The sequence below is a fragment of the Coturnix japonica genome, chromosome 2 (genome assembly GCF_054131305.1).
Source record: "Coturnix japonica strain WE chromosome 2, WE-NBRP24, whole genome shotgun sequence".
In the NCBI taxonomy this organism is placed as follows: Eukaryota; Metazoa; Chordata; class Aves; order Galliformes; family Phasianidae; genus Coturnix; species Coturnix japonica.
This window is the reverse complement of record NC_140664.1, coordinates 134749130-134765969: the sequence shown is the minus strand read 5'-3', so window position 1 is coordinate 134765969 and position 16840 is coordinate 134749130. Positions and strand designations below refer to the sequence as shown.

Here is a 16840-nt window from a genome sequence, read left to right as displayed (position 1 = left end):
GAGCAGTGAACTGCCACCACTACATAACTTGTAAGAAATCATATCAACTTGTAAGAAACATTTATGAACCATAAGCTTCAGGGTTAATAACTTACACTGCTCCAAATAAGTGTTACAAAAGGGTGTTATGCTATGAAAATCTACTATCGGTTACGGCAGTTTGTAAAGAAGGCAGAAGTGCAGCTCTTCATACTCCTTTGATATCTCCCTTTATTCCCTATGCCTCACTTTTCACAGGGTTACATTATTGAATACATCAAAAGCAGTGTGTTCAGATCAGCATTTTCTTTTGTACTTATTGATACTCACAGATATGATGTTTTACCAATACTTAAAATCCTGCTCTTGAGGACATACTAATACTTTCAGGAAAAATAACTTACACTTGGACTTCCATCACAGAACACTTAGCATTGCTACTTCTTTAAAACCATCCTCAGTTGTTTCCTTTGCTGATGGCATCTATCAGGCAGCATTTGATCCCCGTTGCTTTCCAGTTTGCATGCATTAGGGCTGTCCGGCTTTTAAGGACAACACAGTTTATTCACTATGCTTCTTCCCATGACAGTTCTTAATCACTGTCAGAAAGATTTAGGCTCTATCTGCTAAAGAGTAAAATAGTTTTTGGACACTAATGAGTGCCGCTGATGTAACTGAAAGAGAAATAATTGTACTTAGCAATAAGACTCATCAGAAATGTATACGTGTTATTACTACTAGTAGATTTTGTACATAAATTTTATTTCAAAAATGTAACTAATTTCAGGATACAAATTTGTGGTTTGTAATTTGCTCAGACAAAATGACAGCATAATGTAATACTGAGTATATTTTGAGCTTGGATTTATAAATATATAAAGGCATGTAATGACAGGATGTGGGTAAATGGCTTTAAACTGGAAGGGGGTAGGTTTAGACTAGTTTTTAGGAAGAAATTATTTACTGTGATGGTGGTGAGACTCTGAACAGGTTACCTAGTGAGGCTGTGGATGCCCCCTCCCTGGAAACATTCAAGGCCTGGCTGGAGGGGCTGTGAGCAACTCGGTCTAGAAGGAGGTGTCCCTAAGGTCCCTTCTAATCCAAGTCATTCTATGCTTCTATAATTCTATATTCACTTTGAGATTTTATCCTTTCTTGCCATAATGGACACACATCATAGCTTGGGGATAATAAAAAGTAGAATTTTAGGAATGAAAACCAGCAATGTGTTAAGTGTCATTTCAGGTCGTGGATGCCCCATCCCTGAAGGCATTCAAGACCAGGCGGGATGTGGCTCTGGGCATCCTGGGCTGGTGGTTGGTGACCCTGCACATAGCAGGAACTGGATGAGAATTGTGATCCTTTGCAAGCCAGACCATTCCATGATTCTAGGATTTTATGATTTCTACACAGAAGCTTTTAACGTAGTGCAAAATTAGTCCCAGTATTCAGCGTATGCTGGGAAGTTGGCTGGTTACAAGTTTAGAATGAAATTCAAAGCAGGACAGTGTTTTCCTATTGAACAGAAACGCTGCAGGTTTTTAGTAAGTGCAACTGTAAATCCCAAGGAAATAAAACAATTGAGTGATATTTATGTAATTGTTTTTCAAAAGAATCACCCTCCGGCTTTTCCCTTTTTTACAGTGCTCCCCATGAGATTGCAAGACCTCAGAACAACAACAAAGCTCCTCCCTCTGCCCCTCCCACAGACATCCCAATACAAAAACTTTCAGGGTGGGAGCAAGCTATGTAGGTAGGATGGTCTTCAGGTTAGAGTGGTGATGGTGAGGAAATGGAAACTTTCTGTCCCTTAGAAGATAAGAGCTAGCTGAAATTGGCTTAAAGAAATCATTCTGAAGGCTTTTTCCTTTCAAAGGGGACACTGTAAGTGTTTTGTTTCTGCTAAATATTGGTGTTCTGTGCTAAATTTCCACTGCTAAATTTGTAAATTGAAATCTCTGTGTGTTTGTTTAAAGTATTCTGGGGGTCTCAGTGTGTCTTGTGTGTGTATGTATGTACATTTATAAGAGCACATCTGGTTTTAAGTCTTAGGTATGGTTTTGTTTTTAGTTACAGGTAGAAAAAGAAATCTGTTTCTAATGTAGAACTGCTATCTTGCAGCAAACATACTGCTATTCTTTTAACATTTATCACGTTTTACTAAACACTAATGGAAATCTCATTCCTTTCGGGCTGCTTTTTGTCTTGCTTTGCTACACTGGCTGATGCACAGTAGGTTCAGATTGGCTTTGATACTATCTAATCTGAGCTGCAATTACCTCAAATAGCGCAATTTCTTTTCCTGCACAAATCTGAAATGTTTATCCTCTGAAAATGCTGCTGATTTTTTTCAAGACATTTAAGTAACAAAAAGCTGGCCCAAAATTGGTTTCTGATTTGGAAGTGGTGAGCAGATCATTTTATGTTATATTGAAATTGTGACTACCTTTTATTTAATGCCTGTTTCAAAAGAAACGTGCAAACAAACAACTGTCCACTCAAAATAACACAAGGTTTGTGTAGGGGAAAGCAGATTGCAGAGAATGGGGGGCAAAGTGATAAGTGCAAGAAATGACCACATATTTTAGAAACAGATTAGTCCAATAAAATGTGTTATGTTTCCTAGCTTGTTTTTGGGAAAAGGAGAAAATAAATCTGCTAAATCTTTTAATAATCATTGGTGTTTAGACAGAAGAATAATCTGAGAGCAGATGTGTTTTGTTTGTGTTGGAGCTGAGTAGGTGAGAGTAGTTTTGCAAGGTATAGCACAGAGAGTTTTTAGCCTATCTCCTAGTACTGCTTTCTCATTTTCTCCTTTGCCTTGCAGTTCTTTGTTTCAAAGTCATTTGAGCTAGATATGAAATAGGGTTTTGATTCCTTTTAAATTTCTTTGCTTTTTTTTTTTTTTTTTTTTTTTTTTTTGTGGAGTGGTTGTAGTTGTTTGTAATGATGGGCATTCATAGCAGTGTATATGTCTAGTGCATCAACATGTAAAATTAATGATGAATTTGAAGACGTTTGGAAGCAGCATTTCGGTGTTTGCTGTGTATGGTAAACTGGTTAAATATAACATCTGAAATGTGAAATTCTTAAGTAGTTATCTCTGTTCTATTGTTTGATTATCTCTCCAACCTTGATTAACTGTGCTTACCAACAGATATCTACTGTCTGCTAATGGGAGCTAAGATGCCTTGATCACAGGCAGGATCTCAATGAAGGTGTCTTTACCTATGAGCAGTATCCAACTATAACACCTTTGGGTTTCTGAACATCAGGCCTGTGTGTTAATATGCATTTTTATTTTTATATTGTTAAGGTACTAAAAAGGCTGCTGATTTTCATTATGTCAACAAAAACTGTGCTATACACAGTTCAGTGTGGTTAAGTACACTTGTATGGATTACTTGGAAATATTTCATTCTGGGTATTTAGTTATTATGACGATCTAAACTGTGTATAAGGTTCATTAAAATTTGATTTTGCACATTATCACTGAAAAATGATTTATTGAAAAAATACACAGATTTGCCCAAATAAACTTTTGGAAATACTGTTGATGAGTACTGAAAAAGGTATAGAATCATAGAATCACAGAACTGTAGGGGCTGGAAGGGACCTCTACAGACCATTGGGTCCAACCCTGCTGCTAAAGCAGTTCCCACAGTTCAGCATAGACTGTTCCAGTGCTCTGTCCCTCTGACAGTGAGGAAGTTCTTCCTTACGTTAGTATAGAACTTCCTGTTTCAGGTTCTACCCATTGCCTCTTGTTCTGCTGTTGCTGGCCGTTGACAAGAGACTGCCCCCACTGACTTGAGTCCCTCACTTGAGATATTTATAACTGGTGTGAGAGTATGCAAGGCTCACTGTCAACAAAGTGTTACTGAAAAACAGTATCAAGCAGCATTGTGCATTTCATGGTGTGATGCATCCTACCTTTTGTATGCTTTTGATAGGTCCTGTGAAGGTAAATGAGTAATTCCAAGAGAAGCCTCAGCAGAAATCTGGAGGCATATCTGAAACTTGGATGTTTCACAGGCTCTTCATCTTCTTTTTGAGGTTGAATGTTTTTAAAACTTTGTTGCTAATGAATAGACAATGCAAGTATTCTCTCACCACTAACTGTAAACCCTCAGATGCAGCAACATTCTATTAATGTTGGAAAAAAGTATTGCGAGCAGACAGGTTTTCAGACATGCGTAAGCGAGGAAAAGAGTTAAGAATGTAGTTTGCAGAACAGCAAGAGCAAGGCACAAATATAACCAACAAATCAGCAGAATCAGAGGAGAGCAAAGCTCAAGACCTTTAAGATAAAAACCTTCCATTTCTTGTTGGGTTTTTACTATGAGCTGTGAATATCTCCTAGGACTTGCTCAGACCTCAACTGTACAAAGATCCACTGACTTAATATCAGCTTTGGTTTGAGCAGGGCAAGGATCTGATGAGCCTCTTCCAATTAATTATTTTGTGTACCTACAGGATTGGGAGGGGTGGTAGATACTCCCTTTCTTCTAAATGAATGTGTTTCTAATTCCTTCACTATTTCCACGCAGGATTTCACAGAAGGAAGAAATAATACGTCTGATTTGTATTAGTTACTGTTTTTGTTTTTTCTTTTCCTATTAATTTCTACTTATCAAGAGCTTTCTCGTTTAAGCTATTTCTAGCACTGAAAATAAACAGAAGGAAAATGGATCCCTTGTATTGGCCACCAGAAACTATCTGCTTTCAGCGTTTCACTCCTGAGTCCTTGGCAGCAATTGAGAAAAAAATTGCTGAGAAAAAAGAGAAGCAAGCCAAACGTAAACAGGAAAATACTGACCAAGAAGTTGAAGAGGATAAAGTGACTCCCCAGCTTGACCTGAAAACCTATAAAAAACTGCCATCTCTCTATGGTGACGTTCCCGTGGAGCTTATTGGGGAGCCCCTGGAAGATTTGGATCCATACTACAGTGATCACAGGGTTAAAATTTTTTTAAAACTTTGTTTTTTGTTTAATTTTATCTGCTGTACTCCTAGGAGATAATGAAGATTGTATTCAGAAGTTGCTGCTTATGGATTGCAGACAGATCTGTAGATAGGTTTTTAGAACATTACTTGTATTTGTTGGGGTAGGCATGCTGAACTACATCCCTAACTGTGTAACTACAAGGCATTTTTAAGGCCCAGTCAGTAATCAGAACTGACTGTGAGGATAGAATACACTGGATGGATTTTGATCAAAAATAGGTTCTGAGATAACTGATGCTTTGTTACTCAGAAGAGTTTCTATAAGTATATGAGGCTGAACTCAGTGCCTGTCAAACAATGGGTCACCCTGACTTATTGCAAATGCTTTTGCTTAATTGCAAATATTACTAGGTGAGGCAGATTTGAAATGTTTCCAGTACTCTGTATAGCAAAAAGATGAATTTGCTTTAGACAACATCAATTCTCTGTTACTTTGTAATGTCTCATCAGCTTTGGTAATTGTTCAGTGCTGATATTGCATGTACTCCATGCTATTGCAAAGTGTTTTCTCTGGTTACCTATAGCAGTACTTGAATTAGATGCTGTAGGATTCTCCTCCAAATTAAATGTCTGTTATATGATTCTTTATTATTATACCTGGTGAGCAGAACGTTCTGTTCAGTCTGATGTTGCTGTCTGTAAAATATAGCAGCAACTCACTGAAATGTGATCGTTTAATCAGAGAGCGTGCAAAAGGCTTTGTAATTAATGGTAAAAAGGGCCTTCCAGAGACTTGTTTTCTCAAAGTAATCAGAATGACTGATGAAAAGAAAATAAGGCTGATTTCAACCAAAGATGTCTACATAAATGTTAGTTAGCTGTTTTTGATTAAAGACACTTTATATTTACTTCATCCGCCAATAGTACCGAGCTGCAAATGGACCTAATAGTAGTTAGGAGGTAATTTACATGGATGCTTGATAATTTTGTTTCTTTAAAATATTTCTTATGCTACGATTTTTTCTTTTTTTATAGACTTTCATGGTGATCAATAAAAGAAGGATTATTTTCCGCTTTACTGCCACACCTGCCCTGTGTATACTTGGTCCTTTTAATCCAATCAGAAAAGTGGCAATAAAAATTCTGATCCATTCATATCCTTTGCTGCAGATCCGTCATTTTAATTTTAGAACGTGTGGTGCACCTCTATGTGATTCCCTCCATATTAATCAAATTACTGAGTGGTTTCTGTTCTTTCTGCCGAACATCCATTTAACTTTAGATATTAATCTGTGGGAGTAGACCCCTCTATATGGTTGACTTTGAGTGCATAGTCATGTCGTTACTGAAAGCAACTTTCCTGAACTTTGGTGTTTTATAGTAGATCACTTTTTCCTTAACTTATTCACATTATTTGTTGGTTTTATTACATGTACTGTGATACTCAATTGTGCTTCCATGGCTATAAATAACCCTCCACCGGAGTTCAACAAGACTGAGTAAGTATCTCAGCTGCCTTTTCTTCACTCTAAGGAAACTTAACATGCAAGACTGAAGAAGAGTAAATAATTTGGTGTACTAATTCTGGTGTTGAAGAATCTTCAGGGAGGCTGCTGAGGAAGATTTAGGATAACTGTGGTATAGTTGGTCTTTGTGAAGCTTCAGCCTCTTTTCTTAGAGGAATACACATGTGCACTTCGTATAGGCTACCTTTGCCATATGGCATAATGTAGAAGGTTGGCTCTGGAGGATTCAGCCTCAAGAAGTTGTAAAGCACAATTCTAACTTACAGTTAACTTAATTGTACTGAAATTCAGGAAGACATCTTATACTCATGAAAGTAATCTGTCCTGTTGGTTCTACTTTTGTTTCCATCCTGTAGCTAAACAACAGAAAAGGTAGACTATATTTCAATTGCATTCATGTTTTTATTTCTTTAATATATGTTTTCCTTCTCAGACACATCTTTACTGCCATATATACTGGTGAAATACTGATAAAAGTAGTAGCAAGAGGGTTGTTTTGGAATGAATTTACCTTTCTTCGAGACCCATGGAACATTCTGGATTTTGTTGTTCTTGTGGTGACGTAAGTAAAGCTCAATTTTTTCTTTCACACTCAAGGAGACAAATGCACAACTAATGATGTTCCAAAATTCTTTATAGTTATTGACATTCCATGGGTTCGAAATTTACTCTGTTTCAGTCACCCCACATGTACCTGCTGCCCAGTGTTGCTGACTTTAAAACGAAACCTAAATGCAAAAAATCCTTCTTTGGGTTAGTTTTAATTTCCCTTGTACCTTAATGTATTATCACATTTGGTAGACCTATTTCTCAACTTAATGCATTCTTATATTTCTTTTAAGAGTTCTATGCATAGGAAGCCAAAACCAAACATGCATTATGTTGTCTTATTTGTTCTTTTCTGGATCAGATGAAGTTCATTTGAGATGGAGTCAAAGGATGTCACAAGGTGTTGAATAACGTACTGATAAGTAGCAGATGAAATCTAAGTAATGTGAAGTGTTGCTCAAGGGAAAGCTTTAAATATGGTGCTAGGAGCTCTGAAATAGATTTCATTAGTTGGGAAAAACATTTGGAGTTTAAATAAATAATCTGGTGAAAACACTGCTCCAAATGCATTAATGGTCAGAGGTTAAAATAGAAAATGAAGACATCGTGGATAAGAAACAGTGAAGTGGAATGTGAGGTTATTTTCATACAGAAATCTGTATACTTTTTTTTCTTGTCTGTATATAGTGTTGCATGGTGACATAATTAAAGAAGATGCAGAGAAGGATGAGTAAATGTACATCTTGTGTTCCAGATAAAGAGAAACTACATGGTGTAGGACTCAGGAAAAAGAAAAAATGCAGTAGGAACATGGTAGAAATCTCTATAGCAGAGGCAGAAAGGGAATTAATTCTATTAATAAAAATACAGGTGAGCTAAAGATGCCAATTGAAGTTTTCAGATGGCAGAATGAAAACAAGGGGTTTAGCTGCTCACAGAGCATGTAGGTGCATTGCCGTAAGATTTTCTCAAAGCCAAGTCTCTTCCCTGCCTTTTAGCATTGCTGAATATGTTTCAGTTGCTTTTTGTATGTCTGTTTGTTTTTAATTTATTAGAGTAATGTAGATTGAAAGGGACCCTCAGAAATCATGTGGTTCAAAAGCAGAGTTAATTTAAATTAGGTTGCTCAGGATCTTGTCCAGTCAACTACAATGACTGGACAAATTCACAGTATGACTGACCAAATTAACAGTACTGTTGTTACTTCAGGTACTTTAATCTTACAGGCTAGGTAAAGCTGTGATGGTCTGATCTATTGCTGTTAAAAGTAATGTTTTGAGTGAGTAGTTGATTAGCCCATCCCCAGAGGTCCTTTCCAACCAATGTTTCTCAGATTCTGTTATTGAGCCTTCATGTTTTAAGGAATTCTTTTAACAGTTATGGTCTCATTTAAAGAAGGGTCACAATATCCCTTGTGATAGGACATCTTACAAAATATGAGGTAACAAGATATAGTGTTGTATAGAATATGAAGCTCTTCCAGTCCTCCTTCTCTATATTTTCCAAATTGTTGGAAAAAATTAAATGGAAAATGTTTTCTATATTCAGGTTTTTAATTGACTGCCAAACAGAAGTTACAAGCAGTACAGAATTAACATAGTGTAAAGTTAATTTTGCTCAATTCCCTTTCCATAAACTATATGTCATGTAGTTTTATGAGATACTTGCAATATCAGTGTTCAGTTTAATACGTTGTTTCAGCACATACTTTCATGTAGTGTTCTGAATCAGTCAGTTTGAAATGATATGATTATGTTATTGAAGGTCTTATATTTATTGACATTTTTGATGGATAAACATTTAGAGATTGAAGCATCCAAATCCATAGGAAGAAAAATCTGCTGTTTTTCTTTGAAGTGGCACTGTTCAAAAGGCTCATTATTTTATAACAATCCCTAGAAATGATTTAGATTCCAAACTTCAGACTTCTACTATATTTGACCTTTTTCTTGTCTTTATTGTATTAATTACTTTATTCTCTGTGTTTCTACTCTCTGAAAAAGATCTATCTTTGTCATTCATTTACATGGTGGTTTGATTTTATAGGTATGTTAGTATCTGTACAACATCAGGCAATGTTTCAGCTCTTCGGACTTTCAGAGTACTGAGGACTTTGAAGGCTATTTCAGTAATACCAGGTAAGGAACAACATGTATTAATGATCATCTCGTTACATCAGCAGAGATTTACTAATTTCTCTCCTGCTCATAGAATCATAGAATCACTGAAGTTGAAAAAGTCCTCAAAGATTATCCAGTCCAACTGCCCACCTCTCACCAATACTTCCCACTAAACCATGTCCCTCAGTACAACATCTAAATGTTTCTGGAACATCTTCAGGGTTGTGTTGTCTGGTCTCTTTGTGTCAGTTAACATGGTCCCAAGATGTGACTGTTTTGCACTATGTAGGAACATTCAGCAGCATCCTAACAGAATATGTTTTACCATCCCTACTCAAAATGATTTTGCTCCAGGCAGATTTTCCTATTTCTCCTCTTTCTATACCATCACGAATACTCACTGTTATTTACTTACATCTTTTCTGAACAGTGCACCCTATCCAATTTCTTCTCTTAACATAATAATAGCTATAATAGCATATTCCTGGTTCATGTTACACTTCATTAGCTAAGCTGCTATGATTAATTTCCCAGAATGCTGGCTTCACAATATTTAAGGATGTTATCTCATAAGAGGTTGTTTAGCCAGCATCTTAAGCTTTAATATTCAAGTTAGCAAAATCAGTTTTAATAACTATCAAGAAATTTAAGTAAAAAAATACATTGCTCACCTTATTTACTTTCATATTGTGAAGCTGTGAGATCATTTACACTGATTTGTTTTTAACATACTCAAGACTGTTATGTGTTGTAATACAGCAGCTTTGTTACATTCTTCTTCTCATGATGCGTATCATTGAATCTTGTTTTTCTAGGTTTGAAAGTCATTGTGAATTCACTTCTTGAATCTGTTAAGAAACTTACCGATGTGTTGATCTTGACTGTTTTTTGCTTGAGCATATTTGCTCTAATAGGCCTGCAGCTTTTTATGGGCAATTTAAGAAACAAATGTGTCCTCACAAATGTTACGTTCAATGACACATTTTGTAAGGAGGCCAAGATATATAATGCAAGTGAAACAGGTAAATATTATTATTGTCTCTTTTTATGTCATATGTATATCTTCTTACACCTGACTCATTTTTAACACATTATTACAAAATAGTCATGTTTCTCATGAGAAGGTATTTGCAAGAGTAATGATATGAAATCTCTGGAACAGCTAAATGTGAGATTAACGAGTCCAGTATTTAAGGAGAGATTAGAAGACTGTGTGATAGCACGGGCTGCATTTTCTGTAAGCACCTTACTTCTTTACCCATGCGTATTGCACAGAGATCCTTTTTTTAATGAAATTACACTCAAATTGAATTTATTTTAACATGGAGTGTGTCATTCAGGCATTTGTATATTTACAAAGATGAATAAAATCTTAGAATAAATAAATTAAAAAAATAAATAAATTGCCAAACCTAGGGATGTATCTGCATAGAAACAACCCTAATATGACTTTCACTGAGATTTCGTATCTTAGGCCTTCATTTATAGCGCTGTGGGGTATGGCTTACTATCTGTGTGTGGTAGGAACCAAGTATGTGAACAGCTACTTGAGCCTGGAGAAGTTTAAGGCAACAACTTCTGAGTCCAAGATTCTTTATTTTTTAATTTGTTTATTAGATATCTGTGCCAGAATGAATGGAACTGCTGACATACTGCTCTGTGGTTACGGTGGGAATTCTACGTAAGTGAAAAATCAGTTTCAGTACTTTCTTGTTTTTCCCTCTGAATGATTTTGGGTTTTATTTTTGGCGTGGGGAAATGCTGATGTCAGAAAGATGGATTTTTTCTTAATTCTTAACTTACTTTCTGTACATGGTGTTGTGAACTAGAGTGCATTAGAGTATATTCTAATACTGCAAGTGTATATATTGTTCCCTCTTTTATTTAGAGGAGAGTGCCCTGAAAACTACACATGTGTGAAACGTGGGAAGAATCCTGACTTTGGCTACACAAGTTTTGATCATTTTGGCTGGGCCTTCCTTTCTTTATTCCGTCTGATGACACAGGATTCCTGGGAACGTCTGTACAGACAAGTAGGTACTTTTATTACCTGGTACGTTGACTTTAGACATGAAGTTCAGAGGTTTACTTACAGTAGAAAAATGTGCACCTATTTTAACATTACTGATACAAAACTTGTTTAAAACTAATATTAAGGAAGAAGAGTCAGTCGGCTAAGTTGTAACACTTTCTGCAAGTGACATTGAATGGCAGCATTCTTACCATGAGCATTCATAGTTTCATTGGAGAACACACTTAGAACAGTCAGTAGTAAATAAGAATTTGAATCATGTTATTAACAAAGGATTGGTGGTGTATAATAGGTCCAGCTAGTGAGTTCTCTGATGCTGATGGAGTTATGAGGATTTACATCCTCTGTTTTTCTCTAAATCCTGATTCCTCATCAAACCTTTTGGCTCAGAACAAATACCTTTAGATTTCAGAGCATGTTTTGATAACTGGAACTAAAAAAAAAAAAACAAAAACAAAAACACACCAGAGCCTTTTATGTTTTATTTGTAACTTTTAAGATCTGGGTTGTTTTTTTGATGTAAACATTACAGAAATTGTATGTAGAGATCTTCCTGGTTCCCTTATACCTATACAGTGTCTGTGCTAGAAGAGAATTATACTCTGCCTTGGTGTAGTTTTCATATAGTTTGCTTTAACATTTCATCAACAACTTCTATTAACTGAGGTGGTTTTTTTTTTAATGGATATATCTACAGATTACACTGACTTGGGTAGGACTGTTGATCTGCCTCATGGTAGGAAGGCTCAGAAGAAGAGATCTGTGTAGGCTGAATTGATGCATTGCACCAAGTCTCATGAAATTCAGCAAGATCCAGTGCCAGGTTCTGCCCTTTGATCACATCTTCATTTTGCAATATGGGCTTGAGGAAGGATAGCTGGAAAGCTCCAAGTAAAAAACTTGTGGAGGTGCTGGTAAACAGCCAGCTGAGTGCAAGCCAACAGTGTGCTCAGATGGCCAAGAGGCCAGAGGCATTCTGGTTTGCATCAAAAATAGTGCAACCAGCAGGAGCAGGATGTGGCTCTGCCTCTGTACTGAGATGGTGAGGCTGCGCCTCAGGCTTTGGGCCTCTCACTACATGAAGGATACTGAGTCACTCAAGCATGCCCAGAGAACAAGAAGGTTGATGATGGGACTAGAAAACAAGACTTAAAAGGAATGGCTGGTGGAACTGGGCTTTCAGACTCCCTGCAAGTCTCTGAAAGGAGGTTGTAGTGAGGTGGGGGTTGTTCTCTTCCTAAATGGCAAATGATAGGATATGAAACTACAGCCTCAAGTTGCTGTAGTTGCTAGGGGAGGTTTAAATTGGATATCAGGAAGAATTTCTTCACAAAAAGGACATTCGAGCATTGGAATGGGCTGCCCAAGGAAGAGGTGGAGTCCCCATCCCTGGAGATATTTAGGACATGTGAGTGTTGCTGTTAGGGATATAGCTCGGCAGTGGACATGAAGGACTGGGTGGATAGTAGTACGAGATGAAGGTCTTTTCCAGCCTACACAGTTGTATATTCTTTCTGCCATTTCAAGGTCATGTGGTTTTTGTTTTCTAATATCTCCGAGCTTGATTTTTGAACCATCTCTTCCATTGCTGTTTTAAAAAATGTATGAATAAACACTCCAATTATTGCCTCTTATTAACTAATGGTATCATATTTTAGGATTTTTAAATAATTCTAGCTTTCTTCCTTTCTATTTTCAGTAATTTCTTCTGTAGTTAGTTGTATATCTGTTTACAGCTGAAGTTGCCTTCTCATAACTTAAAGTCGTTTGCTTGATTTGCTGAGTTATTTCATTTAATTTTAATGACAAGTTTTGTTCATTCTTATTCTGAGCCATATAAAGCATGCTTATGAGTGCTTGAATTGAAACACATTGTCTTATCCTAAGTTTTTTAATATCTACAATTTATTTACTTGAGGCCATGTGAACTCCTGATTAGGTATATTCTTATGCCCTCTGCATAACCTAGACCAGAGGTTGATCTGCTGTTGTTTCAAGAAAACAGTGCAGAATCTTGAACTCTTGCACTGTATAGGAAAATAAGTTGCTAATTTGTAATCCTATTGCAAATGTTGTTTTTTTACAAATCTGTGATGGTCTTTCCTTTTTTTCCTCACAGACTATCCGTTCATCTGGGAAGAGCTACATATTGTTTTTTATAGCTGTCATCTTTTTATGCTCTTTTTATCTCTTCAATCTGATATTGGCTGTAGTAACTATGGCATATGAAGAGCAGAACAGAGCTACTCTTGCTGAAACACAGGCAAAGGAAAAATTACTTGAGGAAGCAAAAAAGATTCTAGAGAAAGAACAGGTTTGTAAATTGTTGCATATAATATAGAATGAAATATATATTTTTTTCTTATGTCCTTGGATATAACAAACTCTTTTCTATAGCATAGTCTGACAAACAGCACAGGTACAGATACATGCATCCATGAGAAAAGTTGGCATTTCTTTAATTTCTTGAGATTGATGTTGGAATGCAGATGGATTTCAGGATTGTGTAAGAATACCGACTTTCTGAGAGCCACTGTGTTGAGCTGAGCTCTTTTTGAATGATGGCACACAGAATGTCTACCAATTGACAAGAGCAGGATAGACAGGCTTTGCCAGGTTAGTGCCATTATTTCCATATTCATGTAGAGGGGCATCCAGAAACTGCATTAGTTTCTTTGCTGTTGGTTTTGACACACTACAGATTTATATTTTCCTCTTCTTGGCATAGTATTGCTTAGATTCTTTAATTTCATGGCCTATAACAGGCTTGGGATCATCTTGTTTATATTTTATTCCTGAGAAGTTAAGCTCACAGCTGAAGCAAAAATATAGATTGAAAATCAATGGTAAGGTATCATTTATCCTCTGAGTCTTATGAAAGATACCTCTAATTTGCAGCTAGCAATTGGAAAAGTCAGACTTGTAAGAGGGCTTACAGATTTTCCATAGCAACTATCCTATTTCATTGTTAAAATGAAGAAATCTGGTACAATAGCAATGCTTTTCTACAGTGCTGCAGATAAGCCTGTGATATTTCTATGACTAAAACTTGAGCTTTTCAAGTTTCCTTAGTAAAGAAAGACTTAATATTTTAGGATGTAGTCTGAACCCCTGATTCTTCTGCTGTCATTATGCCCAAGGTCCAAAGTGAAAAAAGGGAAGAGTTAAACAATACGCCTTATTATTCTGTAATTTAGATATGAAATATGGTATCTGAAGTGACAGGGACAAGCTTAAATTATGGTAGCTAAGAACTAATTTTGCTTTTATCTTTCAGTCTTAGGAATACAGAAATGCAACTCATATCTCTTTACAGTAGTTTGATGTCCGAAAGGTAAAGATTGCTACTGAGGATCATGTAGATATCATAATAATTGATATGAGGCACTGAGTGGCATTGAGGGACATGATTTAGTGTGCATGGTAGCTGATGATGACTTGGTGATCTTAGTGGTCTTTTCCAACTTTAATGATTCTGTGATTCTGTGCTAATTATATAGTGTATGATCCTTGTCTGTTTATTTGCCAGGTATGGACATACTTATTGTTGTTTCATTTCCAGATGTTGTCTACTGGAGAGAGTAATAAACCCTCACACATTGGATCTGAAATGTCAGTTGCTGGCTTAGAAAATTCACAAGAAAAAGAGACGAGGGGAGAAAAACCTGTTTCAAGGCAGAGTTTAATTGTAGGTGGTCAAAGTAATGAGGAAAGTCTGTTTCATTCACAGCCTGATCATTGCCACAAGAAGCTGGTAAGCATTCAAAATACAGGGTATATTCATTAGACTTGCATGTGATATGGCCATTTGATGATCAGAAAGTCTTTACTTACTTTCCTTCCTTTGGAAGTTTCTCAATATTGCAAATATTTCAGAAAGGAACATTACAGAAGGGATCAAAACAACTTGTTTTCCTCTCTCCCTCGTTGTTTGCAGTGGATTGAACTTGTTTTTTAAACCATTGTGTGACTTAGGATTTGAGACTTAAAAAGTGCTGAAGACTTGCTCTGCCCTTACGGTGGGGGGAATTCACTCCCTCCGTCCCCACCTAGAGGTGTAGGGATGCAGGATACAAAGCTCAGGGACATGAGAAATATTAGAATCCTGACTGCCAGTGAAGACCAATGTGATTAGATGCTTCATTAGATGTGATTAGAATGATCGAATTGGGTTTTTTAGATTCTGAAGAAGTGTAGACTGAAAAAAACAACACTTTAGCACTCTATTACAAATTCATTCCACATGGCTATTTTATGACAGTTCTATCAGCTAAGTTTTGCTTAGCTTTGAAGTCATTGAAATACCAACGAACAAGAAGAAATTAGTTAATATTAAACCCCTGTGGCTAAGGATATCAGTTTAATTCTCTGAATAATAGTTTTATGGAATATGTTGTAAGAATCTTCTTATGGCAAAAGTCTGAAGTAATGATACTGCATATCTTTGGTTGCATATCCTCCTCTTAAAGGAAGTTACCTAAATTGTTGTGCAGAAAATGATTACTAAGACTGTACATTGTGATCTGGTCAGCTGGTGACTCTTTACTAGCTGATGACTAAGTGTATATTTCTGTTGTGCTGTGAGTAATTTTACATTTGCAAACATTTATTCATATTCTCTTGTTATACTGTTTTCTGTTGTCTTTCTAACCAAAGAGGCAGATCCTGTTGTCTTACGAGTTATCAGTGGACTCTATTAACGATCCTTTTCGGAGACAGAGGTTAATGAGTGCAGCCACTGTTATTACAGATAACATGAGTAAGTCATTAATTCTTCATGTTTTTTTCTGCTCTGATTGTGTACCTTGACCGAAGAGAGCAAAATATCACAAGAAATTGATATTGTTTTAATAATCAGTAGGGGAAATTAGAGTGCAACTTTTGATGAAATTAGTACTCTCAGATCTCACGTAACTGCAACTGTAACTTAAAGTTGCCAAGCCTAAATCACGCCTGATTGCTTCACACAACACAATCACTGTGATTTGTGGGTGAGAGTTGAGCAGTGTTGTCACTTATTGCCTTTAGCAAGGCTTTCTGCAATATGTTTATATCCCTGTTGGGATGTTAAGTTCTGCATGGGTGAGCAGCCAGCTGATCAGAGAACTGGCTGGATTCTTGGGCTCTGAGAGTCTAGTGAGCAGGATGTATTCTGCTTTGGATTAGGTAGCAAATAGAGTTTGTATCTTAGGATCCTTTCTGTCCTACTGTCTTCACTGGTGACCTAGAAGAGGCAATAGAGTACTTGATCTTAAAATTCACAGATGACACCAAACTGGGGGTGACTGGTTGATACACGCATGGTAAGGGACCTAGGCAGACTGATGAAATGGGAAGAAGAAATACCTTGGAGAACTAGCTTATTTTCAGCGGAGTGCCACTAAGATAGCTGGGGACTGGAACACTCACTCTGGTCTGTGCTGATTCAGCACAGAGAAGAGAAAGTTTAGAGGGAAAGTTATTATCAGTTCTCTAGAATGTGGGACAGTGTTTTGAAGAAGATGGAAGTCAGCTGTTCTCTAAATCTGTGACCATGAGGGTACAGCTGGCAGGAAACAATTTGTATGTTTTCCCAAATACATCCAAGTTCTTTCTCTTTAGAGCAGGCATGTTCTCATCCCCCAGGATAACGACAATATGAACAGGTGGGTAACATCACCTGTTTCTGTAATCATGAAATGTGTTGC

At 36.7% G+C, this 16840-nt stretch overlaps 1 protein-coding gene across 1 annotated transcript in view; it reads left to right on the top strand.

Moving 5' to 3' along the window:
- The first annotated feature begins 1684 nt into the window (after nucleotides 1–1684).
- Nucleotides 1685–16840, top strand: part of LOC107308859 (sodium channel protein type 5 subunit alpha-like) — a 33146-nt gene continuing 17990 nt past the window's right edge. Inside the window, exons 1-12 of the mRNA XM_032442978.2 lie at nucleotides 1685–1863; nucleotides 4634–4939; nucleotides 5962–6080; nucleotides 6336–6425; nucleotides 6886–7014; nucleotides 9048–9139; nucleotides 9937–10143; nucleotides 10739–10802; nucleotides 11010–11154; nucleotides 13273–13467; nucleotides 14716–14907; nucleotides 15810–15912. Of these exons, the coding sequence (XP_032298869.2) occupies nucleotides 4667–4939; nucleotides 5962–6080; nucleotides 6336–6425; nucleotides 6886–7014; nucleotides 9048–9139; nucleotides 9937–10143; nucleotides 10739–10802; nucleotides 11010–11154; nucleotides 13273–13467; nucleotides 14716–14907; nucleotides 15810–15912 (1609 nt within the window). The 5' untranslated portion in view covers nucleotides 1685–1863; nucleotides 4634–4666. The remainder of the gene's footprint in view (nucleotides 1864–4633; nucleotides 4940–5961; nucleotides 6081–6335; nucleotides 6426–6885; nucleotides 7015–9047; nucleotides 9140–9936; nucleotides 10144–10738; nucleotides 10803–11009; nucleotides 11155–13272; nucleotides 13468–14715; nucleotides 14908–15809; nucleotides 15913–16840) is intronic.